The sequence below is a fragment of the Tripterygium wilfordii genome, chromosome 15 (genome assembly GCF_013401445.1).
Source record: "Tripterygium wilfordii isolate XIE 37 chromosome 15, ASM1340144v1, whole genome shotgun sequence".
NCBI classification, from domain to species: Eukaryota; Viridiplantae; Streptophyta; class Magnoliopsida; order Celastrales; family Celastraceae; genus Tripterygium; species Tripterygium wilfordii.
This window is the reverse complement of record NC_052246.1, coordinates 1,569,116-1,595,972: the sequence shown is the minus strand read 5'-3', so window position 1 is coordinate 1,595,972 and position 26,857 is coordinate 1,569,116. Positions and strand designations below refer to the sequence as shown.

The 26,857-nt window shown below is 38.1% G+C and overlaps 5 protein-coding genes across 5 annotated transcripts; 2 read left to right on the top strand and 3 right to left on the bottom strand.

Annotated features, from left to right (window-relative positions):
• Positions 1-2,112: 2,112 nt before the first annotated feature.
• Positions 2,113-3,543, bottom strand: LOC120016764 (protein JINGUBANG-like). The gene has a single exon (XM_038869678.1). The coding sequence runs from the start codon at positions 3,541-3,543 to the stop codon at positions 2,173-2,175; it is 1,371 nt and encodes a 456-aa protein (XP_038725606.1). The 3' UTR covers positions 2,113-2,172.
• A 3,723-nt stretch (positions 3,544-7,266) lies between these two features.
• On the top strand, positions 7,267-13,535 carry LOC120015978 (betaine aldehyde dehydrogenase 1, chloroplastic-like). The gene is made up of 15 exons (XM_038868516.1): positions 7,267-7,416; positions 7,602-7,744; positions 8,315-8,395; positions 8,496-8,644; positions 10,054-10,146; positions 10,233-10,356; positions 10,529-10,594; positions 10,704-10,770; positions 10,941-11,017; positions 11,375-11,488; positions 12,318-12,395; positions 12,504-12,655; positions 12,857-12,917; positions 13,030-13,136; positions 13,225-13,535. The coding sequence occupies exons 1-15, from the start codon at positions 7,308-7,310 to the stop codon at positions 13,313-13,315; spliced, it is 1,512 nt and encodes a 503-aa protein (XP_038724444.1). The 5' UTR covers positions 7,267-7,307; the 3' UTR covers positions 13,316-13,535.
• A 1,634-nt stretch (positions 13,536-15,169) lies between these two features.
• LOC120016567 lies at positions 15,170-16,896 on the top strand. Its single transcript, XM_038869403.1, has 3 exons — positions 15,170-15,430; positions 15,582-15,648; positions 15,749-16,896. The coding sequence occupies exons 1-3, from the start codon at positions 15,359-15,361 to the stop codon at positions 16,627-16,629; spliced, it is 1,020 nt and encodes a 339-aa protein (XP_038725331.1). The 5' UTR covers positions 15,170-15,358; the 3' UTR covers positions 16,630-16,896.
• A 199-nt stretch (positions 16,897-17,095) lies between these two features.
• On the bottom strand, positions 17,096-21,156 carry LOC120016565 (formin-like protein 8). Its single transcript, XM_038869401.1, has 2 exons — positions 19,472-21,156; positions 17,096-19,385 (listed from the first exon to the last, which is right to left on the bottom strand). The coding sequence occupies exons 1-2, from the start codon at positions 20,695-20,697 to the stop codon at positions 18,056-18,058; spliced, it is 2,556 nt and encodes an 851-aa protein (XP_038725329.1). The 5' UTR covers positions 20,698-21,156; the 3' UTR covers positions 17,096-18,055.
• A 152-nt stretch (positions 21,157-21,308) lies between these two features.
• On the bottom strand, positions 21,309-25,405 carry LOC120016566 (anaphase-promoting complex subunit 8). The gene is made up of 4 exons (XM_038869402.1): positions 25,217-25,405; positions 24,711-25,017; positions 21,821-23,071; positions 21,309-21,701 (listed from the first exon to the last, which is right to left on the bottom strand). Exons 1-4 carry the CDS (start codon positions 25,300-25,302, stop codon positions 21,615-21,617), a joined length of 1,731 nt encoding a protein of 576 aa, XP_038725330.1. The 5' UTR covers positions 25,303-25,405; the 3' UTR covers positions 21,309-21,614.
• Between the last annotated feature and the right edge of the window lie 1,452 nt (positions 25,406-26,857).

Below are 26,857 nucleotides of genomic sequence, written 5' to 3'. Positions count from 1 at the left end.
GCACTGTATATATGTACTATAGAGTATATACTACATATAGGAATAATTAATATTAAATTCCTTTTGGTGGAGAACAAGAGAGGGCTAGGGCATAAAAAAGCTACCACCACCACCGTTTTGGTGAGAGAGATAGAGAGAGAGTTTGAAAGGCATATTAATCATCACCATCATAACCCAACACCAGCAATCATCATGTCTTCCTCCTCCTCATCCAGGCATTTGCCTCTGACTCTTCACCATCATCATCATTACACCACTTTCCTTTCTCTTACAAATCCAAGAAAACAAGAAGCAAAAGCACAAGGGGAAGAAGAGGAAGAATCAGAAGAAGAAGACGAGCATGATAAGAAATTAGGGTTTCTGTGCTATCATAACAAACCCTAATTTATCTTTATCTATGAAAAGGGTCTGACAAACTCTTGTGGGGAATGATCAAGCATCTCGGTCCGATCGATGATCAAGCAACTCATATATAGTACAAGTACTACTGCACAACAGTTGGTTTCTTAAAATTTGTTTCCAGTCGTCACTTGTTGTTTTAGTTCGACTCATTATATAGATATAGTCCGTTTTGCTTTGATATATGTTGCTTAATTACGTCCATGTATTTTTTCTTTAATTATCTCCTTCAATTCCATATGCATGATGATATATATACTCTCTCATCTTTTACTGCTTTTTAATGGAAAATAACTTCTCGAGTTGTGTTTCTTATCATGATACATATATATATATATATATATATTCTACAATATGCATTCATTCATTCAAATTAATTCGTTTCTAGCATGACAGATCTAAAAATATGTAAGTCTTATTTGGCTGTATTATGTATATTCATTTTTGTATTGCCTTAATTATGAACACATTGTTTTGTGCGTGTGTGTGTATATATATAGTCTATACGAACTCTGAGTCTGACCTATTTTTATGCATGCTCGTAAGCTATATATGACCTAGCTATAACTATGTGATGAAGACCTAGATGTTGTATAATGTGTCTGTTAAAAAGCCCACTAATATTGTTACTTAGCTCCTAGCACACAAGCCCAATGAGAACTCGGTTCATTTTTAGGCTTATTAAATGGGCTTTCTCACGTGGGCTTTATGTATATTTATTGTATTTGGCCCACTAAAAATGAGGACTCGTTACACTTTACACGTACACTTTCTGGTACTCTTTATTGGCCTTTTGGCTCATAAACTTGGCCAGCCAAATTGGGTGAAATATCTCAGGAACCAGTCAACCAGTCCACTGTATGTTGCTGATGATGTATGTATACTAAAGTAATCATTGACCACTAAATCAATTCATATTTGAAGGGATTTATGTTAGATTAACAGAGATTAATCTCATGATTCATACCCTTTGTGTTGACTAGTAGTCATGCATTCTGTCTCATAGGTTCTGCTCGCTTACTTGGCGCAAACATATGTGGACACAACGCTACCCTTGTCAGGACCATAACTCCCTTAATATTTGAAGTTGCGTCAGACTGATCTTCATACTTTTTCTCTTCATTGGTCAATTTTGTTGCCTTCTGGAAGATATGGAAGAGTTGATTGTGAAAAAAACAGAAGAAAAGCAGGTTTGGCTTGGGAAAAATGACCTTTACCTAACTTCTACTCCACTTGTGTTTAGATAACACTCAAAATATCTAACAAAAGCTTCATTTGATGTGAGATTTCTAATGAATATCTATGTTCGCAGTTTTATATCCAACCCTGATTTAACTTAGCCATAACGTAGTTGATTTTCTTTCTAGACTTGAAGGCATACGGTACCAATAAAGATATTTCCTTGTGGAATCCTGATTTCGTAAGCTTGTTCCACTTCTGAGACCCTATCCGCATGAGTTTTGATTCAGTCTTACATGCTATTAGCGTGGTACAAGCTATTTTGACGGCCCAACACCCACTCAGCTGTCCAAAAAGGAACATGCTGGGTTGGGTGTTCCTCGGCTAAAAAAAAGAATCCTCTTGTTAGTATATCATGCATTATCACACAAGCCAATCACTTATTTGAGAAATTTAAAGGAATGCATTTTTTTTACTGATCTGGTAATCTGATATCTGTTTGCATGTATTCTGCTTTGATTCAGTAAATTCAGATATATAATTCATGGATCACTTCGAAATACACAAATCTCTTCAAAAGAAGGAGAAAAGCCTCTAAAGGAGAGGAACCATAACCTTCCATACCTTGATATCACAGTCCAAGCTACCACTGTAAACAACATAACAAGTATCAGATGGACTTTCATGGTGAATTGCCGCTGTTAAGCACTTGACAGGCCCTCCATGACCTTCTAAAATTGCCATACCTGAGTAGTTTCCATCAACACCTCTCCAGATTCTGATAGTTTTATCTGCAGAGCCACTGCAGAGAAGGTCAGAAACAACCACCAAACACAATATGGACTCTGTATGCCCCCGGAGCGCACCTGCCACGGTCATAGCGCCTCCATCTTCCTTCTCCCAAACTAGTATCGAGCGATCACACGCACCGGAGTATAATACTGACCCATCAGTACTTAATGCCAGTGCATTGATCCCAGATTTGTGTTTCTCAAGTGTATCAACAAGAGAGTGACTTTTCTCTGCTGAATTGTTCTTCCTCCACACCTTTATTTTCTCGTCAGCTGATCCTGTGTAAACATCTCCGTCTTTCGACAAGGCCAGCGTGTTTATCGCGTCGTCGTGGGCATTTGATATTGATTCCAGACACTTGAAGTCGGTTGTCCTCCATATCTTGATTGTCCTGTCCCATGAAACAGAGTATAGCAGAGTCTCATCACTGGACAAGGCAAGTGCAGAGACAGTGTCAACATGGTGAACCCATGTACATTTCTTGTTCCTTCTTATCTGAACATGATTCTTCGGTACCAGTAGTCTCATGGCGCGGTCGTTTAGCGTCGGTAACGTTGCTAAACGGGTATATTTTTGGCAATCTTTTTCTTGATCATTGATCTTCCATACCCGGATTTTGTGATCTTGATGAGCACTAAAAAGCTTATCTCCCAATACAACTAGTGACTTCACAGCACCCTTTCCTACTGCGACAACGTTGTCGTTTAAACTTTCTTTCTCATCATCATCATCATCATCTGGTTCATAACTTGAAGGGTTCCGGTTCCACAACCGGATATCGTTGTCAGAGGAGCCGCTGTAGAGGAATTTTCCGGCAAGCGTGAGAGAGGATATGTAGCTGTTGTGACCTTTGAGAGTGGTAGAACAGTAGGCATTGCTGCAGTGTTGTAGTTGGGGTTGTGAAGTTAGTGAAGGAACAGAAGGAAGGCTTGGCTGCGAATGAAGATAATTAGAGCATTGTGATTCAGAATCACAGTTTGGAACAGAAGTTTGGTAGAAATGCATTGTTTTGTGATATGGTGAGGGGGGAAAGAGTGTGGAATGGATCAAATTTATAGAGAATATAAGAATTGGTTTGGCAAAATAAGGGATTTCGTGAACTTTTGAGTATTCTGTAATGGTTTGATGGGTGAAGAGAATGGGAAGCATATTGCTTTCACCCTCTGCCCCCATTTGTAGCATACATGTCAGCAAACAAACAAACACACATATCCAACAATGGTTCATGACATGGAATTGTTTAGGTATATATCTCTAATCTCTTGCCATGCATGTGTAAAGTATTCAAGTACTCCTGAAAATCTTTGACCAAGTTTGCGCATCTTTCATAAACGTCACTAACCTATTTTGGTTCTCCTTGGAAATCAAAGTAAATAATTATATGAGTTGGGGCAATAAGAGTATAAATGATCAATAACATACACTTTGGGAGAATAATTCCAAAAGGTGGGCTCGATTTAATTGTAATTTTTACTTTATAAAGCGAATCAAAGATTATAGCTATTGAGACAATAGTGGTATGCCTAATTTTATGTAATTTGTACGGTTATGGACATTAAACACACATGTATTTGCATAATATTAGTAAGTGTAGGCATGATGACACTGATTACTGCCCCATAATGAGAGCATATCAAAAGACATTATAAAGAGAAAAAAGAAGCTAGGTCCCCTCTTCATTTTGGTATTGTTACAAATCTCATTGTCTGTCCACGGTCCAGAAAAGGAGAGGAACACAATGTCAATTTCTGTTTTGCAGGCTATTACATATTATCATGGTCTAATCAGGTATGCTTCCGCTAAATCCTTTACATATCCAATTCTTCATATTTGTGTTTCAATTATACGTGTACTTTTGAATTACGTAGTTTTACATAGTAATCACTATCAATTTGGGTTTAAAACTTTCAAGTATCTCACCTTTTCCTAAACCATCACTAATAGCACAAGAAGAGTCAAAATGATCACAGGATTGTATTTTTCATATGTGTTTTGGAGGGCATTATTTATGGATTAATGGGCTTCTTGCAAGCATTGCATTCGCTCTAATAGCACAAGAAGAGTCAAAATGATCACAGGATTGTATTTTTCATATGTGTTTTGGAGGGTATTATTTATTTATTAATGGGCTTCTTGCAAGACCCGGTGTAGTGGTAGTGTCTCTCCCCCACACCATTGAGATCAAGGGTTCAAGGTACGGAGGTAGTCCTCCACGGGGATACAAGATACAGGGTGAACTAAAAGGACGCCTTTTGTTGATGAGGGTTTTAGTTCGCTTGTCATCAACGCCTCCGTGCCTCAAACCCTTGACCTCGATGGTGTGGGGGAGAGACACTACCACTACACCAGTGCGTTGATGACGAGCGAACTAAAACCCTCATCAATAAAAAGACGTCTATCAATAAAAAGACGCCTTTTTTTGGAGAGGGTTTTAGTTCACCCTGTTTCAACGCCTCCATGTCTCGAATCCTTTACCTCGATGGTGTGGGGAGAGACACTACCACTACACCAGCTAACTAAAACCTTCATCAACAGACCCTATCCAATTGGATCAGCAATGATGATTTCATTCATCAATCATGTTTACTGTTACACTTTGTTCTTTGATCCCTTTTCTTAAATATGTTTCTTTATAGTTCCCAAACATAAAATAAGTCTATTGGTTCTGGGCCTTTGATAATGTATAATTTGAAGTCCATGGACTACCCAATTGGATTGAGGTTAGGAAACCATTCATTACAAATTGAAGCCAGATAATTGGGGGGCCAGCCCACACACTTTACCTTATTGGGCTTCAATGAGAACCAGGAGCCCATTATGAAGGACAGCGAGCAATCAGTCATCAGTAAGCCCTCGCCCCTCAATTTCTTATTCGTTACCAATTCTTATTTGGTTGTAAAATCTCAGCCCCACTCACAGTCTCCCATTAAACTTATGGATAAGAAATCCGGCTATAAGTAGATATTAGAAGACTAAATAAATTACTTTAATGCATCAATTCACACTCCAAACAACATATATGGGTGGAAAGTAGGTATAAAATTCGTGCTATATTTACGCTATCTATCCCTATATCCATTGCTACAAATGAATTAGATCACTTGGTGTTCCATTATGTATAATGACACAATGGTATGCAAAATTCATGGTCCATTGCACGTTTTCACTCAAATATGGATTTTCCAATGATACATCATCCCATCAATTAACCGAATATTCAAGGATTAACTATATATATTATTCTAAAATTAGTGGTTCTATACAGCATCTATAATTCTATATTGAATTTTAATATACGATGGTGGATATAAATAATAATAATTCGATTTCGAATATTCCATTTTTTATTAAAATAATATAAAATCAAATAGGAATGTTTGGACATACGCAATCACTGAAAGATACCCTCGTTTACAATCAGGTTATCCAAAGAAAAAAATTTCAAATTGGACCATGTCCATATTTCAATTGTAAGCAATTAGGTCATGAAGGTCAATTTTCGACCAATTGGTCGCCGGAAATTGCTGATGTGTCAGTTTATTGCCTATGTGGACCAAAATGACGTGGAATTAAAAAAATATTAACTTTAAAAATAAAAAAGAAAAAAAAAATCTTGTCTCTTTGTCCCTCTCGTCTTTCCCCAGCCCCGTCGCCACCACCACCCACTCCTTAGCCACCATATCCCTTTATTTTCTCCCGAGGTCCACCATAGCCATGCCTTTCAAAGTACCACAATCTTTCCAGATGCAGACCCGCCTTGCCATAGCCTGCTTCCCCATCGCCATATTTCAGATCCGGACCAAGTAGATTCAACAAAACCCATGATTCATTCCAATAATGGCGAGTTCAAGAGTGCTTTGGACTAAACCCAATGGTAAGGCATTTTGAACTTTGTTTCTAGTGGTCTTGAATTTCTAGTAGTTTTGGTGAATTTGGTTGGAGAGGGGAAAGAGGGGAGGATGAGAGAGAGAGAGAGGCTGCGGTGCCCTGTACCAGAGTAGTCGACGCCACACTCTTCATCAAGAAGCCTTTGCTACCTCAGGCGGAAGTCTATGCTCCTCTCCTCTTCAGATCCACGGCACCACCGCTCAGTGGCTTTGGTTGAGGTCGGGTAGCATCTGCGCCCATTAGAGTCCTTTTTTTTTTGTTTCATTTTTCATTCGGGATCTTGTTTCATTTTTCTTTTTTTACTTTTTATAACGTCGCTTATCATTTTTACTTTCATTTTAAATTTTATATTATTTTTATATTCCACATGGCATTTCTATTTTAATTTTATTTTAGATTTCAAATTTTTTTGACATGTCATCAATTTCCTACAAGAAATTGATCGGAAATTGACCGGAGTAACTTAATTGCTTAAATTTAGAACATTGAGTGATCCAATTTAAAATTTTTATCTTCATGTGACCTAATTGCAAACAAATCTATCTTTGAGTGACCTATTTGTAATTAACTCAATATAATAGTTGGAAATTGGAATGAAGATCGTATCATTTATATATATATATATATATATATATATATATATATTTGTATGATTGTATCACATGGTTGTTTTAAGAAGATAAGATTCGCATTCAGAACTCAACAATAATTATATTTCTCAATATTCTTTTTTCTTTTTTAGAGGTTATAGATTTTACAGGTCAGTGTTTCACCCAGAGCGATATTATTGTTGACATGCACTAAGTTTAGGCCCCAAATTTATGTCCACCTCGAATGTTTCAAACATAAACTTGTATGACGTGGTTCTTCAATTTGCACCTTCAATACCATTAACGTTATTAAATTAGAGGAATAATTCCAGGTAAAAATGAAATTGTAGCAAATTAGTCAATAATCACTATCCAGCCGGGGCCCACCAAACGGAAAAAAAAATCCAAAATTTTCTTATAAAAGAACTACATTAGCAGAAGCGATCAATTCAGTGAAAAATGGCTACCACGATCCCTAACCGACAGCTGTTCATCGACGGTGCGTGGAGAGAGCCTGTGCTGAAGAAACGCATCCCTGTCGTCAACCCCGCAACCGAACAAATTATAGGTGCGTTTGAATATGTGTACAATTTTCATTTCATTTTCTTTCAGTGTTCAAACACTGTATTCGGAAGGAGTTAAACATGGCAGTGATCTTCTACGATGTGATCTTGATTTGTTGAGTAATTGAATTGTTCGTGTTCTAAGCTTTGATTAGAGTCTGAGGTGTGGAGTTTGTGGAACTTTTGTCAGGAGATATAGCTGCTGGCACTGCCGAAGATGTTGGGCTTGCAGTGGAAGCTGCACGGAGAGCATTCACTAGGAATAAAGGGAAAGATTGGTCCTCTGCATCTGGGGCCGTGCGTGCAAAGTACTTGCGAGCTATTGCTGCTAAGGTATTGTAGTTGCCTTGTTTGGCGATCTTTCTTATTTAGTTAGACCATTTTCTTATTTAGGGTAGTACATGGTTTACTTTCGGAGGTGAAGAATTCTGTTGGTTTGCTTCTACGCCTAGTGAATTTTCCTTCCCTTTAGGATGTAGGCTGATTGATTGATCTAGAGAAGTGAACGAGTATGCTCAAATGTGAATTTGGCATTTTAAAACAAAATGAACTTTAGCCTGAATTTCGCTCACTTAACTTTTAGTCTTCTATGTTCATTACAACATCTGAACTAAATTCTGCAAACTTATTTGCTTGTGCATTTGCATTGTAATGAATTACAGAGAAAAAAAAAAGTTTGTCGACATTTTCCTGTTATGTATTTAACTACTCACCTGAGTTTCTGATTGGAGACACATTCTATTGTGATTGCTAATGATCAAAGTGGTTCATTTTTTTCCCCATATGGTAGTTGTTATAATTTGCATAAATTTGTTTGCTCCTGCTCCTTAGCAGTTAAGTATATCAATTTTATGTCTTTTTTATGCTCATTCTTTTGGTCTTTACATGTTTGTTTCCATGCAGGTAACAGAGAGAAAGTCTGAACTAGCAAAATTTGAAGCGATTGATTGTGGGAAACCACTTGATGAAGCAGCATGGGACATAGTATGCTTGTTAAACATAAAAATTTGTCTCTATAGTATTCTGTATGTTGCATCACTAAATACTGTCTTTGTTGCCTTATGTGCTGGTTCATTTTTCCCAGGATGATGTGGCTGGATGCTTTGAGTACTATGCAGATCTTGCTGAAGGTTTAGATGCAAAGCAAAAGGCTCCTATTTCTCTTCCTATGGAGGCATTTAAGAGTTATGTTCTTAAGGAACCCCTTGGAGTCGTTGGGTTGATCACTCCATGGTATTATTGTCTATACCTTGTTTATTTATGTTTTTCAGATCTGCTGACTTGGTATTCTTTGAGAACTGTTTGCCAGTGCATCTCTGAGCTTTGATCTAATAGTACATGCTCTAGTGTTAATAGGAAATAGTTATTTTCTTGGCATTGCTATCCAATTTTATTTTCAATGGTGGGATACTTGTGAAGTGCCACATTTTCATATGAGTTACGAAGTTGAGAGAACATAAATTGGGGATGTTGTCTCTGCTCATTACACACACAAACATATTGCTGTTTTGAGTAGGTTTGTTGGAGTGATTTAATCAGTCCTCATAATATGTGTATAAATTATTTTATGGAGTTTTTTTTTTTGTCCTTTTTGTCCTTTTCCCTATTCACTTGTTTAAAATGACATATTTAATTATGATATGTTTTGACATGCTTCTTATCGAGATGATATATGATGCTTGTGGTCTTTTCCTATAGTGCTTCTATGAGCCAAGAACCTTGGTAAAAGATATACCCTAACATGATGATGACTGATTTAAATAGTGTAGAACTTCGGATGGCCTTAACAATAATTTGTTTGATGGACTACAGCTGTGATATGAAGCTCGACGGTATTTATGTCACAGGGTTTTTTCTCTGTTGGGAAACTTTCTGAAGCTGTTTAAGATATTCATTCAACTAATTCAGGCTTGTAATTGTTACCGAATGACATTGACCTATATGTTCTTAATTTTTGCTATTCATTTCAATTAAGATTCTAAGTATTGTCCAAGACTCGTCTGCGTAAATTCTTGTTACAGTTTGATATTTTCAACCTAGAGTAGCCTTTGTTTTACTTTTAGTTGTTTTTTTCTTCTTTACTGTTTTTTTTTTGTTCTTCTTGTACTCATTCTTTGAGTGGCAGTGTCTTTGTGTTCTGGAATAAACTTTTCTTTTGACTTCAAGGAAAGAGAAGAAAAAAAAAATCCTTCTGACAATTTGGTTCTAATTGTGTGAATTTCTTCCACCGACTCATGAGCTTGCTCTTTTATACACAAGAACAATTTTTCCCTCTGCTAAGCAAAAAAAGTCCTTTCTCTGACGTTATTTGAACAGCATTACTTCTTACTGAAACACACTATTGTCGTCATTGCATATACTATGCATAAGTTGACTTTTAGTTATGTTATCAATAAGTACTTGCTCTTAAATAACACTAACTCCTGTCTTTTGAGTTGCATGCATTCATATTATGGTTTTATGCTCCTGTTATATTTTATATTTGCACAGTCTAAGTGTAATGATGGATTTCAAAGGTATTATAATGGTTAGTTCGGTAATACTCATCCCTAGCCTTTGAGGTTACGGGTTGGAATAATCTTTCTAATAATGATCTCTGTTGATTTAAGAGATCTCTGAATTGCTTGTGTTCTGTGTTGAAGGAATTACCCATTATTGATGGCCACGTGGAAAGTAGCTCCTGCCCTGGCTGCTGGTTGTACTGCAGTTCTGAAGCCATCTGAATTGGCATCTGTGTGCGTATTCGTTCTATGTTGATTTGACCAAGTTTTGTCATTGTTTTTGCTTGTGGAATGGTCTGTCACAGTGATTTCAATTTCAGGACCTGTTTGGAACTGGCTGAGATATGCAGGGAGGTTGGTCTTCCTTCCGGCGTTCTCAACATCATCACTGGATTGGGCCCTGAAGCTGGTGCTCCTTTGGCAGCACATCCCAATGTTGACAAGGTTCTTTTTGTTTTCATATATTCTTTGCTCTTTGCTCCTGTCATTATCTTCATAAAAGTACAATGAAGTGGGCTTCTGATATCTTATTCAATTTGTTTTACACTTTTACTACGAGATCTTTTGGTTATTTACTATTCCTAAAGATGACAGCTAATAAATTAGATCTTAATAGATTGCATTTACTGGAAGTTCTGTTACTGGGAGCAAGATAATGACAGCTGCGGCTCAAATGGTCAAGGTATGCCAACATTCCAAAATTTGAACATTCACTTATATATTGTCTTTTACTGTCTAAGTCAAACTTTGAGCCATATTTGCGAAATTTACTCTATTTGGTGTCTCGGCAGCCTGTTTCTCTGGAGCTTGGTGGGAAGAGTCCCATTGTTGTGTTTGAGGATATTGATCTTGATAAGGGTTGGTGTCTTCTGAAACATAATTTTATTTTTTGTATTATTAGTGCATTTATCCTTTTATTCATATATTCACTTTGTTGGAAACAAATTTTTTCATTAAAGGCTTTTGCACATCTGAAATTAATCAAGGAAAATTGATGTTTATGTTCCCCTTGTACATGATTCAAACAGCTGCTGAGTGGACTGCCTTTGGGTGTTTTTGGACAAATGGTCAGATCTGCAGCGCAACATCCCGTCTTATTGTGCATGTAAGTTCCATATGTAGTTTACTTGTCCTGGGCTGTATATACTCATGAGATCCAAATCAAACTTATTTAACCTCCTGATGCACAACCGTAAGTACATGCCCAAGATAATTTAGCCTGCACAAAGAATCTCCAAGCCATAATGCCAAAGACTTGCAATATCACCTAGGATCTAAATAAGCTCTTACGGGGTGACTGTAGATAGAACATGCTCTTTGATGTGCAAGGCAGTTTTAGCCAATTCAAAGTTCTATGACTGACAATTTCAATAGCTACTGCTGCTAAATTGGCATGTGGTATGTTTTGGAATTATTTTTTTCCTCTTATGAATTGGTTATGTTTTCTTTGCAAATATTTCAGGAAAAAATTGCTGAAGAGTTTTTAGACAAGCTTGTGAAATGGTGTAAAAACATTAAAATTTCAGATCCCTTGGAGGAAGGTTGCAGGATGGGCCCCGTCGTTAGTGGTGGACAAGTAAGGATGCTATTTTTATTATTTCAGTTTACTGCATGAATTTGTCTTAATAGGGACTTGGAGGGAAATAATCATACTTTTGCTGCTGAGTTAGCTTCATGTTCTGGAAGGTGGTTGACACTTACAGTTCAAGAAACTGCAATGTCATATTTGTTATTGTCCCATTGCCTTGTATGCATCTATTGCACTCATACTGAGTTCTTTCCCTCCTAATATTTGCCACCGTCTTTTGAGTTGAAAGTATGTTGATATTTGCTGTGGACACTCTGCCATGTAGATACATCGTTGTCGTTGTAGATATAAAACTTGAGCACAATTACTTGTGGAATGATATCCCTAGAGTTGATGTTTATGGTTTCAGTTTCAAAAGGTCTGGAAAAAGAATGAAAGAGTAGAATTTTTTTTTAAAAAGATTTGTAAAGGCTTTTTAAAAAGAAAAGGAAAACTGAAATAATAGAATCACGTGATGTGCTCCCAATAGTAAAATAAAAACCAGAAAACAATGGTGCATTTGGGATGGGAATCCTCATGCTTAGATTGAAATTCAAGAGTCTCTTAACTTCTCATGGCAATCGGTTGTCTCAACTTCTGAAAACCACTCTCTCCTTTTGTTTTGAAAAGTTGTGGTTGTGAAATGTTAAAGAGTTTTTTTTTTTTAACTTCAAAAATCAAACAAAGTAAACCAATGGCTGCACATCTATTTATTTTTTGACTCTTTGGAAGGGAATAGGAACAAAACAATGAAACTCATACAACTGACTCCAAGTTAAAACACTCTGATTTGTTCAATAGGGATGATATATTAATAATATTTACCTTGCCCCTGCAGTATGAGAAAATATGTAAGTTCATCTCAACTGCTAAGAGTGAAGGTGCCACCATTTTGTGCGGTGGAGCTCGTCCCAAGGTACAAATATCTGCTTGTAATTAATTGAACTGCTTCTATCTTTTCCCCTTCCCTTTTGCCCCCGTCCCCAATTTATGATGATGATGAGCAGTGTATCATGGGTGGCAGCATTTGACAAAGGGATACTTCATTGAACCAACCATTATTACAAATGTTACGAACTCCATGCAAATCTGGAGGGAAGAAGTTTTTGGACCAGTTTTATGTGTGAAAACATTTAGTACTGAAGATGAAGCCATTGAATTGGCTAACAATACCCAGTAAGTTGATTGTTGTTAGTCGAACAGCTTTTAAAATTTGAACACTCTAAGCTTGTGCTGAAATTTTCTCTGAAGTTATGTGGTTCATTTTCTGTTTCTATGTTTTCTCTTTTCCATTATGTCATTCTCGCGTACTTTTTTGAATTTCTTGCTTCATATCAGTATTAGTCTTTAATCTGAACGTTCGTTGATTTTTCGCAGTTATGGTTTAGGTGCCGCTGTTATATCAAATGATCTAGAAAGGTGTGACCGCGTAAGCAAGGTGAGATGTAATTCAATCGCAAGAACTTTGCAGACCCTTTGGTCGTGCCAATGTTTATTTATTGATAAGCAGGTTTAGAAGTGAATTATAATTTGATGTCTCTTTTTTGCAGGCATTTCAGGCAGGCATTGTGTGGATCAATTGCTCACAGCCATGCTTCTGTCAAGCTCCATGGGGAGGCAACAAACGTAGTGGTTTTGGGCGTGAACTAGGGGAATGGTATGGCCTAAAACTTAAAAGTTTGATATTGAAAATACTTCCTCGATAAGCTTGAAGTCTTACTGGTATTGTACTATCATTTTTGCAGGGGTCTTGATAATTACTTGAGCGTGAAGCAGGTAACTCGGTATGTGTCAGATGAACCATGGGGATGGTACCAGTCCCCTTCAAAGCTGTGAAAGATACCAGGAAATGAGGAACCACTGCTGTATCCGATTAGCAAAATAAGGTGGGGTCTTTGTTTTATTGAACTACATGCTATAAAGACTAATATAACATATGACAAATGGTTTAAACTAGTCGATCTTTTGGACTTGATGGATATGAATTTTTGATTCCACGGCCATGCCATTTTTCTGTATTCAATATTCGAATTGGCAACGCTACGTCTTCGAAATCCATGTTCTGTACTTGCTTGCATCTCAATGTAGGATGTCGAGCATAGTTGTTATCAAAAGTCACTGCCTCTGTGTTTCTGGTGTGCTCTGTTTTCTGAAAGAGAGCACTGACCAACAACCAGAGGTCGAGAAAGAATTTGTTGTTTGACAATACGGTGTCGATGTAAGAAGTTGGGGAGAGTGTTGCAATCCAAACGGTTTGGGATTTATGTTGAGTAATGAACTAGATTGTTAGGGCAAATGCAATAAGAAACAATTTACTGGGCCAACATTTTTTTTGGTCCTGTCCCACCTCTATTACACAAAAAGTCAAGTCAAACACGTATTCTAATACAATCACATCAGCAAAACACAAATTTCTATACACTTTTTCTTCCCACACACTTTCTCTTTCCACCCAACCCAACAACATTCCATTCCTCCATATTATCCACAACAAAACTACACCAAAACATTAAATATCAATACATCCACATCAGCAAAACACTTATCCCAATACAGCCACATAAGCAAAACACATTTTACAATACAACCACATCAGCAAAATACAACATCTTTGTTGGCCCAATACCACTTCACCATTGCATTTGTCCTTAGCTATTTGCGTGGTTCGTTAACTACAAATGTTTTCATTAATTTGGGGATAAATAAAACCGATGATTTTAATTGCAATTTTGTTTTGATATCAAACAAACAACACACTAATTATTTAGTTTTTTTTATTAACTCTTTTACGTAAATACTGAATGACATGTATAGAATGCGACCCAAAAAAAAAATCTTGTATTAAATCTCCCAACTATATATTTATTTTTATTTTCGTCTATAAACTATCCTTTTCAATTTCATCCTGAAAATACCTTTTGTTGTCCCTCATGGCTAGAACTGTCTAAAATTATCAGTCATAACCAAATTGATCGATAATTGAATCGATCGGTCGGTTATTTTTTTTAAAAAAATTACATGTTTCTTTAAAGAACAAAAAAATTAAAGAAAAAAAATTGATCTATAATCGAAAAGTAAAAGAAAAAACCTTATATTAATTGACTGTGGATAACCCTACTCATGGTCATCTAAGGGACGAACTAGATATTGTCTTATATAGTTGAGGAATGAAATCGAAAAAAATAATTAAACAATTAAAATGAACTAGGTGTATAATTGAGGAACGAGAAATTGTATTTAACCAAAAATCTACATGAAAAATGGGAAACAATGTATACAAAAGAGGCAAAACCGTTTCACCCACTAAACCTCAAATCTCAAGACAAATTTGAGGAGAATACAAAACACATTTATTAGTTACACTAATTGTCTAATTGATTCACGCAACACCCTAATTAATGCCTAAAACAAAATTAGGAATGCCCCTAACTGACTGACTGAAGTACCAAACTGAATCAGCCAAAAATACAATACAGACGAAACGACGCCACATTGACTGTTCCATGACGACATCGTTTCCTCTCATGAGTCTCACAAATATAAAATCATCATGACTAAAGTGCCCACAACTTGTTTGGAAATTTGCGAAAGCTTCTCTTGGGTAACCCAGTAAATAGAGAGAAAATGTGGGGGTAATTGAGTAAACATGGATCTATATATCTTTGTCTGCGAGGTTTCTGTTCTGAGAGTCTGTGAAAGAGGGCGAGAGGAGCAGAGTAGTTTCCGTTATCCACTATCCTTGTCGCTTCGAATTCTCTCTCTGAAAAAATTTCGTATCTTCCGATTCTCTCTCTCTCTCTAAAAATTCCTCTCTTCGTCAAGAAATTAGGTTTTTTTGCAAATAATCTGATCTCGCAAGTCCAATCTATTTCTGCAACCATGGTCTCCGATTCCGTCAACGTTTACCTTTCTTCTGTCCCCGGCACCAGAGATTTCGGCAAGAAGAAGCGGGTATGTTTTTTCTCGGTCTTTCAATCTATATCGTTGTGTGTAGCATTGATTTTATGTGTTCTGTTTTCTGTATGTATATGGAATTATGGATTCGTGTTTGTTTGATTTTTGCTTCTGTATTGATTTTTTTGTTTGTTTTTCGGGGATTTAGGCCAACCGTAATGCCAAATTGAAGCAGTGCAAGCTTGACGCTCGTCGCGAGCAATGGCTTTCTCAAGGTGGGGCTGTTTGGGGCGATCTTGTTTTTTGTGATTTTTTGTTCTGCTTCTTTTCAAAAAACAAATCTTTTTATTAAACCAATTCATGTGAGTTTGGCAGGTTCTGTGAAGTATAAGGGGTTTAAGGATGGAACCAATAGAGAAGGCATGCCCGACGTGGGCATTGAGAGAAACCGACCTATGAATGACCTAGAGATGAGGCGAAGGAGCCACGGGATTGAGGAGAATGATGGATCTATCCATCACGAGAGCGATTCAGAGTCGCCTTCCAACAGTCCCACAAGCATTCTTCTGGGCGGTACTGATTCTGGAACTAATTTTACCGGGAGTAGCAGTAGCAGTAGCAGCTGTGGTGGCCGTTGCTCTGGCAACATCACTGAAGAGGAAGAAGGTGAGGATGACGGCTGCTTGGATGATTGGGAGGCAGTTGCAGATGCTTTGGTAGCTAGCGATAATCAAGAATCCAGAAACTCTTGTCAGGAACCGCCCCAGGAGACCGAGCCTGTTGAGCATTTGAATTCAAAATCTTCAGCTGGGGTGCGTTTGGGTCTTGAGAATTCAAAACGAGAGGGTTCTAGAATGGTTCCTGAGAACCCCATGCACAACCGGGCGTGGAGGCCCGATGATGCTTTTAGGCCTCAAAGTCTGCCGAATTTGTTGAAGCAGCGCAGTTTTCCAAATACTGATCGGCATTTTGGTCAGGGACGGATCCCATGGATTCATAGCAGTGCAGTAAGTGTGCCTTCCTCATGTCCAATCTGCTATGAAGATTTGGATCCCACAGACTCTAGTTTTTTGCCCTGTTTGTGCGGGTTCATGCTTTGTCTATTCTGCCACAAGAGGATTCTTGAGGGGGATGGGCGCTGCCCGGGATGCAGGAAGCCCTATGAGCATAATGCTATGGAGGCTGAACCAAGTGTGCATGGACATAGCCCGACATTTCTACTGGCTCGTTCCTATAGCCTGATAGAAAGGTCCTAGGAACTGTCTATTTAGGTGGTTGTGTCGGGTCCCTCTTTTTCTTTGTGTCTCATGTCTTTGGATGGTGTTAGACTCTCTGGTTTTCATAGCGCAGATTTGGGTAATCAGCTTATTACTTTTGTCACCCGGGAATTGAGCTGCTTTTCTTATGAGTTTGGTTCTTATATACATATATCGTGCAGATGTTTGATGTAGAGGACCCATTTTGGTATGTGAATAGATAATGGTGGGTATGGTATTCAATAAACAACAACTGGTTATAGCATATTCTATACCCTTTTGTTTCCAATTTTCCATGCTTTTGTGAATTATTTGATATTTTGTGCATATTGGACTTCTATTTCTATTTTTTATCTCTTATTTTCTTGAGTTCGTAGATGATCTTCAGCTTTCTTGCATTTCTTTCTCATCGACTATTAAGTTTGCTGCTTGCAAGGTCCATTGTGTGCTCAATGGACTTTGTCAATTCTGGCACAAGTGGATTCTCGAGTGCAGGAATCCTATGTGCTTAATTCTGTGGAGGCAGAACCAATTGTATGCATGGACATAGCCTGACATTCAGGCTGGCTCGTTCCTCTAGCATGATAGGTAAGGTCGTAGGAACTCTCTCTGTTTAGGTGGTTAATTCAGTCTCTTTTCTTTTCATGTCTTGCTTGTTCAGTTAGTTAGTGTTAGACACTCTGGTTTCTGCGTCTCTTTTCTTTTCATGTCTTGCTTGTTCAGTTAGCGTTAGACACTGGTTTCTGCAGCCTTAGTTTTATAGTCGCAGATTTTGGTATAGGCTCATCACTTTTGGCCCCCGGGAATTGAGCCTGCTTTTCTTATGAGTTCTGTTTTTATTTATATGGTGCATATGCTGATGCAGAGGACCTATGTTGGTATGTGAAGAGATAAGAGGTGGTAGTCTTCAATACACAACAAATGGTTATGGTATATTACATCCTCTTTTCTCCATGCTTGTGCAGTGTATTTGACCTTGTAAAACTTCACTGATGATGCCTTGTCCTTCAACTGAATTAACAATAGTAATCTGGAAGAATAATGCCTAATCTAATAGCTTGATGAAATTCAACTTGTACATTTTGATGTTTGTTGCTTATATGGATGTGATGGCTGAAAAATTTTCGTATCCCCCATTGAGGAAATATAACCTTGTATGGCTGGTTACTGTTATTGGTATTTAAATCATCCTCTCTGTTTTTTTGTACCACAGAACAAGTTTCAGCATTGGGGGTAATTGGGACAACAAACATTGGATCCGTAAAAATAGCATTACACGTTTTTTACAAGAAAGCCGAGGATGGTAAAACTAATATTGAAAAGTAAACAAGAAGATTGACACCACAATATAACCATATTAAGAATGAACACTTTGTTGATTTTCAACATCCATTGGTAGATTTTGTGAAAATTAGCCATCTCTTTCTCAGAAATCAAAATCTGATTCACTGAAAGATGATCCAGACATATCTGACATTAAAAGTAAGCGGGAGTCTGGAAACCTCACAGGTGTCATTGTAGTTGTGATCTTGTTGGGGGTGAGCGTGATTGATGATCCTGTACTTACTGTCCTACTCTTTTTCTGCAACTTTTGAGAAATATCTGTGCAAGCACGATCAACCATATCAAGAAAATCTTTCACGTTGACAAACAGTTGGAGGGGGTGTTCTCCTATGTCTTTGGAAGTCCCTGCCTGGTAATAATCTGTTGTTCTCTTCACATGTTCCATGACCATTGTTTGCTCCTCTTTCACCACCTTAATCTCCTCCTCACACTCCTCCAAAAACCCTTTCATTTCTCTCAAAAATCCTCCCCTCTCACCATTGGCGCATTGTTTCACAAGCATCTGGTTTTCTGCAACATGGGTTGTCAGAGAGTTACATGTATTGATGAAGCTGTTGTACTCTATGGTAGCTGCCTTCCTTACATTGGAAAATTTAGTCCTTAAAGCTCCCACTTCTGATAAGCCAAGTACTAGGTACTCTTTATCTGTCTCTTCTGCTGTCTTTCTTTCCAAATTTAATTCTCTGCTTTTGCTTTGTTCACTGCCAGGTCTGCCAAATATATGATTTTGATTGGCCATGCAACGTCTACCCTCCGATCGAGCCACTTGTTCCACGACAAATTGAAGTAGTGTTGTTTTCCCATCAGTGCTTTTAATGTCAGAAAGATTTCGAAGAGCACTGAGGATGAAACCTTGTGCATTGCCTCTGGAGGTTCCGGCATTCATTCTATTGCCAGCCTTGAGAATGGCTTCAAGGAGTTTAAAGAAGAGCCCGTGAGCTCTTAGTTCCTTGCAACCCATTTCAAGTATTTGCAAGGACTCCTTGTGGTGAAGAATTTCTGGCTCGTAATTTGATCTGAAAAGCATTGCATTGATACGGATGAACGCTGAAGGAATCGGGTTCAGAATGCGGTATAGGAATGATTCAGCGTCTGCAAGTTTAGCTGGATTGCCACTGAATTGCATGATTTTGGCGGCTTCTTCTTTGGTTGGAGAAATTTTGGCTAGTTTTTCAAGGGTCTCCACAGTGAGTCCCTGGCCCTCAAGAAGTGCATCAAGGATTTCCTTGCACGAATTTTCTAGAGATTTTATTACGATTGCTGTGTTCTGGGACTTCCGAGGCTCGAGGATAAAGACTTTAGCAGATGGGACAGGATTAGAACTTCCTGAACTTGATCCGGCCTTATTTCCATCTGGAGGTTTGCCAGAGGTTGTGTATCCGAACAGAGCTTGCATTTGATCATCGTCGACTCTGATTAGCGCATAAAATCATTAGCAGAAAAAAAAGAAAAAAAGAAAGGAAGACTTGATGCTTTTGTATATTTCATTGCAGATTACCTGAGAGACCCATCATTGATCTGATCCCACACTAATGAATGATCGGCATCAACTTTAACCTTATCCCAGTGTAATGGCTTCAGCTTCATCTGATCATGACCCGTACCTTTCAGACCCTTTTCTGTTGAAGCTAACTCCGCGCTCTTATTATTTGCTTTTCCTTTTGGTGCAGATGGTGTTTTCACTGGCAAATTCATACCACCAGCCCTTGGTGGTCGAATAGAGTTTTTTGTCTCTAGAGTTTTTGATGGTGGCAGTGGTGGAGGTGGAGGAAGATGTGAAGTACGAGGAGGGGGAGGGGGAGGGGGAGGGGGAGGAGGAGCAGGAGGTTGTGGTGGTGATGGTGATGGTGGCGGCACAGCGACTTTCTTTTCTCTAGGGGGCGGGGGAGGAGGAGGAAGTGGAATTTGATTCATTGGAATAACTTTGGGAAGGTTAGAAGGTTGTGCAGGCTTTGGTGTAACTGAAGATTCAATTTCATGAGACAGAGTTGGATTTTTTGTAACTGATTCCTTCACTTTCTTGGAATCAATTGTATAAGAGGATTTGTGGTTAAATGAACGTCTTGTCCGCTTAGATTTTTCCAGCAATCCTCTGGAGGCATCCATCTCCTTTGCTCCTCCTCCTCCTCCTCCTCCTTCTTCCATCTCTTCTCCATAACTAGGATTAAACCTCATCTTCCTGAAAGTAACTCTGAGTTGCCCATCTTCTGATTTTTTCATATAAAGAACATTCTGCCCATCTTCATCCATAACTAATCCTCTCACATTATTAGCATTTACCTGAAACTCTTTAGGAGCTACCATGGCATCTTCGCCTCGTTGGTGGCCTGTATTGATATCATTTTTCTGGCGTCGTCTTGTAAATATCAGGTAGAAGAAGACAAAGGCAATCCCGGCAAGAAATAGACAAACAGCAGCTGTGGCAGCAACAGCCTTCACAACCTTTCTAGTTGATGATGGTGGTGGGTTTGAAGCTGTTGCATGAACTGGTGCAATTGAGAGGTCAAAATGTGGGGGTATTGATATTGGATCAATTGATGATGGTGCCGGAGTCAAAGCCGGTGCAATTGAAGGGTAACTATTTGGAGATATTGTAGAATTATTTATGATGCCTTTGGAAGGACGTTTGTGGCCAGAAGAGAAAGAAAGTACAGGGAGACAGAAAATCAATAAGAAAAGAAGATATGAACAAAACCTAGGACGAAGCCGAACCATTATGTCCATGTTAAGCAGCAGAAGAAAGGTAGACAAAGCTTTGTTGTCTTAGTTCTTCATGTTCATGAGCAATGTGAGTAAAAATTTTCAGTTCTGTACATTGGTGTTGTTTGCTGAGGTTTACAATGAAGGTGGTAGTTTCTGGTACATCTCCCGGGCTTTCATCATACTAAATGACTAAAATGCCCTTGTTAACGGTGAGGTATCCTACAGTAGCAGAGGGATACTAGGGTAAAGTATGCCGGCTGTTTTCTGGTCTAAAGTAATGATGGTTGTGATGTTCTTGCAGGCCTGCATCAATTTCATAGATATCACCGAAGCTTATGCTGAAAGTGATTTCGTTTGGAGTACCAACTTATTTTCACGTCATTGTTTACATGTTTTTATCCTTTTAATTTGGCTTATCTTGTTGTGTATTATGGATTTTATCTGAAAGAATGTTCAGCTTCGTGATGCCATTTATGGCACAATGTGAATATGCAGTAAGAAAACAAGAGTATTATCGAAGTCAAAAACCATGGACTCTCCTGCTATTTGCCATTTGGCATTGGAAGAAACATACATGAATTCTTTAGTGAATAAACGTAACCATCAAGAAAATTCAAACACAGTTTCCACGATTGTCTACGAAAAGCATTTTTTCAATGATTTCTCCCTTTTATCATATGAAGACTTCAGGAGATAACTGTCAATTGTTATTGCAGTGTAAACTCACAATAATCTCAACGATAACTAGAAACTCACTTGTAAAAGGTGACTAGGAAGAAGTTGATCAGAAATAGACTATTTTGCAGCACTGAATTCCCAGCTTTGAAAGCCATCATAATTCAAGTTCCTACTTCCATTGACATAATCAGATGATGTTGATTTTTCATAACCCCAAAACTGAAAGAAGCAGTACAATAACCTCTGCTTCTATGGAGAATTTAGGGAGGGAAATGCTCAACATCCATCGATGGAATAGATTGTGACATCCTCATTCCTCGAAGTAAACTTTTTGCTGTTTCCTTCTCCTGCAACCAGTAAAGTACAGATATTTTAATGTGCATGCAATGTGAATCATATAACTAGATTTTATATCCATATAGATTGTACAGTATACACCAAATGCACCCTTGCTACTACAACTCACCGGGCCAGTGTAATCCAGCAGGCGGGTGCAATACACCTCTGCTTCTTCAAATCTCTTCTGGTCTTTGCAATATGTTGCAAGAAAAAGTAAAGCTTCTACCAAATTCGGTCCTTCCCTTTCTTCAAATTCCATCCTCTCTAAATCCTTCTTGTAGTAAAATGCTGCTTCTTGAACACGCCCAAGCTCATTATGAAGCTTTGCAAGCTGGTGCAAGGCAATCGCTTCCCTGTCATTACACTTTGCTGCCCTTCCATAACACTTGATTGCCTCCTCAAGCATGTGGAGCTGTTCAGTTTGATAGCATTGAGCCATAGCAATCCACAACCGTGAATCATTTGGCTGCAAGAATACAGATTTTCGAAAGTAATGAAGCGCATAGAAGGGCATTCCCATCATCTCATATGCTTGTCCTAAGCCATACCAAGCTCTGTAATCACATGGATTTATATCGACAGCCCGTCGATATGCATCAACTGCTGCGGGAGTGTTTTTCATCTCGACATACTCATGACCCATTAGTGTCCAAGCAGATAAATAATTTTTGTTCAATTTGAGTGCCCTCCTGAAATACATAACCGACTTCTCATGCTGCCCTTTCAAACTGTAATAATTCCCAATAATGCAGCAAGATTCAGGTCTGTACTTATCAGTCATAAAAACTCTATGGGCAAGATAACTTAGGGCGGAGAAACACTCCTTTGCATATAACACATTAGAATACATATCCATGTCTTCAACGCGATAGGGGTCATTTCTTAAAAGCTCTTCAAATATCACTTCAACTTGTTCAAATTCCCTCAAACTGTACTGGGCTTTTGCAATTTGAGCTTGGATATAATTACTAAAACTGAAAGTGCCTTGCAGGTATTTAAATTTCAACAAAGAGTCGTTGTGCATCCTGAGTTCTTGGTAAGCACTAGCCAGGAAGAAGTCCTTCATCCAATGATCGCAGAGACTGAGGCTGTTCAATATGTCAATTGTAGTGCACAATGACTGCAGCTCAGACCAGGCATTCCAGTTCCAAGGGTAGCTATTCACAGACTCCACAAGAACTGTACGAGCGAGATGCTCACTGCCTTTTTCTTTGAGCACAAGACCATACAAATACAATCCAAATGGATCAATCATGCCATTCTTACGGAGAGTTGAAAACTCCCTCTCCAGAGAAACCAGTTCACGGTTCACAGCATCGCTCTTACCAAGAGGCCCCTCAAGTTCTATCATCTCTTCTTCTTTCCTCTTTTCTCCAGCCTTCATGAAGCAACAAGGAGAAAAAGTGCTTTGATTAGAACTTCGCAAATACAAACAAACTTCATCAGATCATAGAGTGTTGAAGTTAAATGAGATTAAATGATCATTTGAGATATTTAAGTAGAATGTCCAAAAACCAAAACAACCTATTCTATGGATACAACCACATTCTTTAGTAGTTAACCAAAAATACGCTCAAATGACGGAAAAACCAAAAATATGCAAAACTTAAAGGCTCAAATACATCCAAAACAGTATTGGTTTATGAGAGTCATTTGTGGGACAGAATTCAACATAGAGAACTTAAAAGTGTTGTGAAAGCTGACAAGTGTCTGAAATGTTGTAGAACACTAGAACCATGTAGTTTTCCTCTGAATAATAAATCAACAAATCCCGATAGTGCAAAAAATACAAGGACATGGATATACCAAAGAGAAGAAAAAATAAAAGGGAGGAGTGGTCATAATAGACGATATATTAGTCTTCATTGAATCCATAGAATATGAGATCTAAAAATACATTGGAAAATTGAAGGATAAATCTCAGTACATAGGGGATTTTCTCACACAAATTCAATAACAGTTTTTTTTTCCCTCCAATGAATGATTAAACAGCAGAAGAGGCAGAACATAAAGAGTGTTTCTCTTCAGACAATCTAATGAGATCTAATACTATGTTAATATTATGAACACCTCCATATCTTCATCTGTTCTGTTAAAGTATACTAGAATATGAGTAAGCAGTTAGTCGATCATGTAACTTTCACAGTTTCACTAAAACGTATGGGCATACCAGAAGACTTATTGTCCTAACACTCATAACCGGTCATATGGGTATCAGCTAATAAACACATATCCAAGTAATTTGCAATAATATGAAAATTCACAATTTTAACTTCAATACAAAGCTCCTCAGTATGTGTAAAGTTATATAAGACTAGCCTGACCAGTGTAATGCAGAAACTAAGTAAAAGTGACTGATTGGGAGAGAGAGGTGAAAATCATAGCCCTGACACTTCTTAATTTGATATCAGCAATCCTGTCACAAAAGGTAAAAAACAAATAGGCTTACTTCAATTCCTATGACTTTCAATTGTAACTTCAAATGCATGCGTAAGGGCTCTGCACTTACTTTATCCTCTTTCAATTTATTTGCTGAATTTCAAAAATGATTAGAGTAAGCAAGCATTGCTCACTCTTCTTTCCATATCTAACACTCACAACATTTTGTTCGTCAGAATGAAGTGCAATGCATCATTACCTTCAGCTATTTTCCTCTCAAGTGGGTGGTGAAAATGGACATTAAGTTCACTGCTCGAATGGTAGCAGATCTATTGCCGGCATAGAACCCACAATAACCTTCTTCAGGAAGCATTACATTCCCGAGCATATTTCCACCACAAAGGATACGATTTACTAAATCCCTATTTCTTAGTCCATTCAAAAATTTTGTACCCCCCCAATTTCCATTAGGAAGAAAGATAAATATCTTAAATTCATGCACCTTAATGTTAATCCATGACCAATTTAACACTTGTTAAAAAATGATAACATGAATTAACTCTAATACGACACTTGTTATTGTGCAGAATCAAAGGCAAGGAATGTGGAAGGAACAACCAATAAAGACAATAACAAACCAGATAGAGAGCATAACACCGCAAAAACACGGACTTCCTTCCAGTTTGATCACGTAGAACATGAGCTGCCCTTCTATACTCTCGACAATCAAAGTAGGACTTTGCCAATAGATAAAAGTCACCATCCACAACCTCATCCTCCTCCATAACTGGAGTGGACACGTACGAGACACCAGCAGTTGGTGTGGAAGTAATCTCATTGGTGCGGTACCTCCGCTGTATGCTGGAGCTCCCACGCTGGAATCTAGTATTAGAAGGTGTGTACTTTGCTGGGTCTAGCTCGATCCCCACCAGCTGCTCCGCTGCCCTGCATGGGCACACAGACAAATACAAATCAGAAATTTAAGCATTAATTAGAAACAATGAAAAAAAGAAATTTGTTAAACATACAATGGCAAAAAGGAAACTATAAATGTAGAAATTAATGGAAATCGTATGAAAGAGATTACTTTTACAAAAAGGTCAGAATCAAAATCCCTAAACATGGATTAGGGTTTAGGAAGTACCATTTGGAGGCAGAGTAAAGGCAACGGTCACTGAGTTGTCGAATCGCAGTCCGAAGCTCGGTCCTGCAAGTTTCTTTCGAATTCATGGTCAGAATCTTCGAGTGCACATCTACTGCCGCTCCACCGGCGAGTGATTGTCCGCGCCCTCCTCTTATTTGAAAAAGAAGGAACGACGGACAGGAAGATTGACTGGAACTAGCTGAAGCCCGATCTCAAGTAAATGGGTCCATACAATGTTCACATTCGGCCCATCATGATAAATATGCACATAAAAATACAATTTAAAAAATTGGTTTTTTTCTAAAATTGGGGGAAATCGATTCCGGGTCGGACAACATTACGTATTTACGAAATATTTGTATGTCCGGACCTTACTCACTTAATTGACCAAACCCTAATTGGTTTAAATCTGTACAAGTAAATCGAACAAAAACATAATCCAGATTAGGATCTTAACAAGTAAATTGGATAAAAATTTTGTGTTTTAACCCGAATTTTGGATATATAACTTATATTTAAACTTAGTTTAATCCCTATCGGATAAATTCGATCATCCGGACATGACAAAGTTTGTCCTTATCTAAAATATTGTTAATGTTAGGAAAGACCGGACTAAAGATGTTTAATGAAATTCAAATTATCGCTTATTTAAAATCTCCATCCCACTCATTCCCTCTTTCAAAATTCCAACCCCACTAAAAGGCTCAAAACTCAATCCCTCCCTCTCTCTGACCTGTTATAAGAAAGTCAAAAAAACCCTCTAACAGATGCCTACGTGGAAATTTTGAGCAAATTATTTTTTTTAAATACACGTTTTTATAAAATCTCTCTAAAAAAATCATCTCCAAACCCGACGACAACTCTAAATTAGGGTTTCAATCTCATGTTTCCAATTTCGATCACACCACTAATGGAGTTTTCAATAAGCCATACTTATAACCCACTAATGCACTTCTGGTTATGATTGCAGGCTTGCCCTACTTAGGTGCAACCGTCATGGGGTTGAATGTGACTGGATTGTCACAGAGGAGCATGAGAACAAGAGGGACAAGGTGCGGATTAGGCGGCAGCGGGTGACTCCCGGACTCATATTAGACAAGCAGGTCACAATCACCACGACCCACTCATTGGCCATCTTAGAGACGTCATATCCACTGTTTGCAGGTGCATTATGGGGAGATTTGATCTGTGGCCAAAAGCAGGAGAGACATGGACGGTGTGGCATCTATGTTCTTCTAGATACGCTGGACCTTATGCATTGTCATTAACACACGCCATTTTTTAGGTGGTTTCAGTTGGTCAATGTGACATGTCAGCACATTGACCGACCGAAATAATTAAAAAAAAATCTGTTTGTGGAACGACTCAGTAAAATTGGTGGTCAATTCGAAACGTTTACAAAAATGTTAGAATCAAAATCCCATCAAATTGATAGATGTAAATGAAAGAACTTGCTTGAACTAACAAATTGGGTAGTCCTTTTCGTTCTTTGGAATTCAAAAGCAAGTGAAGAACTGCTAAAATACGTTAATTTAAACATGGATTAGAGTTTAGGAAAGGATTAAGGGCATTTGCAAATTGTCTATGGACTTGCAGAAAGAAATTAACACGTGAGTGAAGATTTGAATCTATAACTGTTTT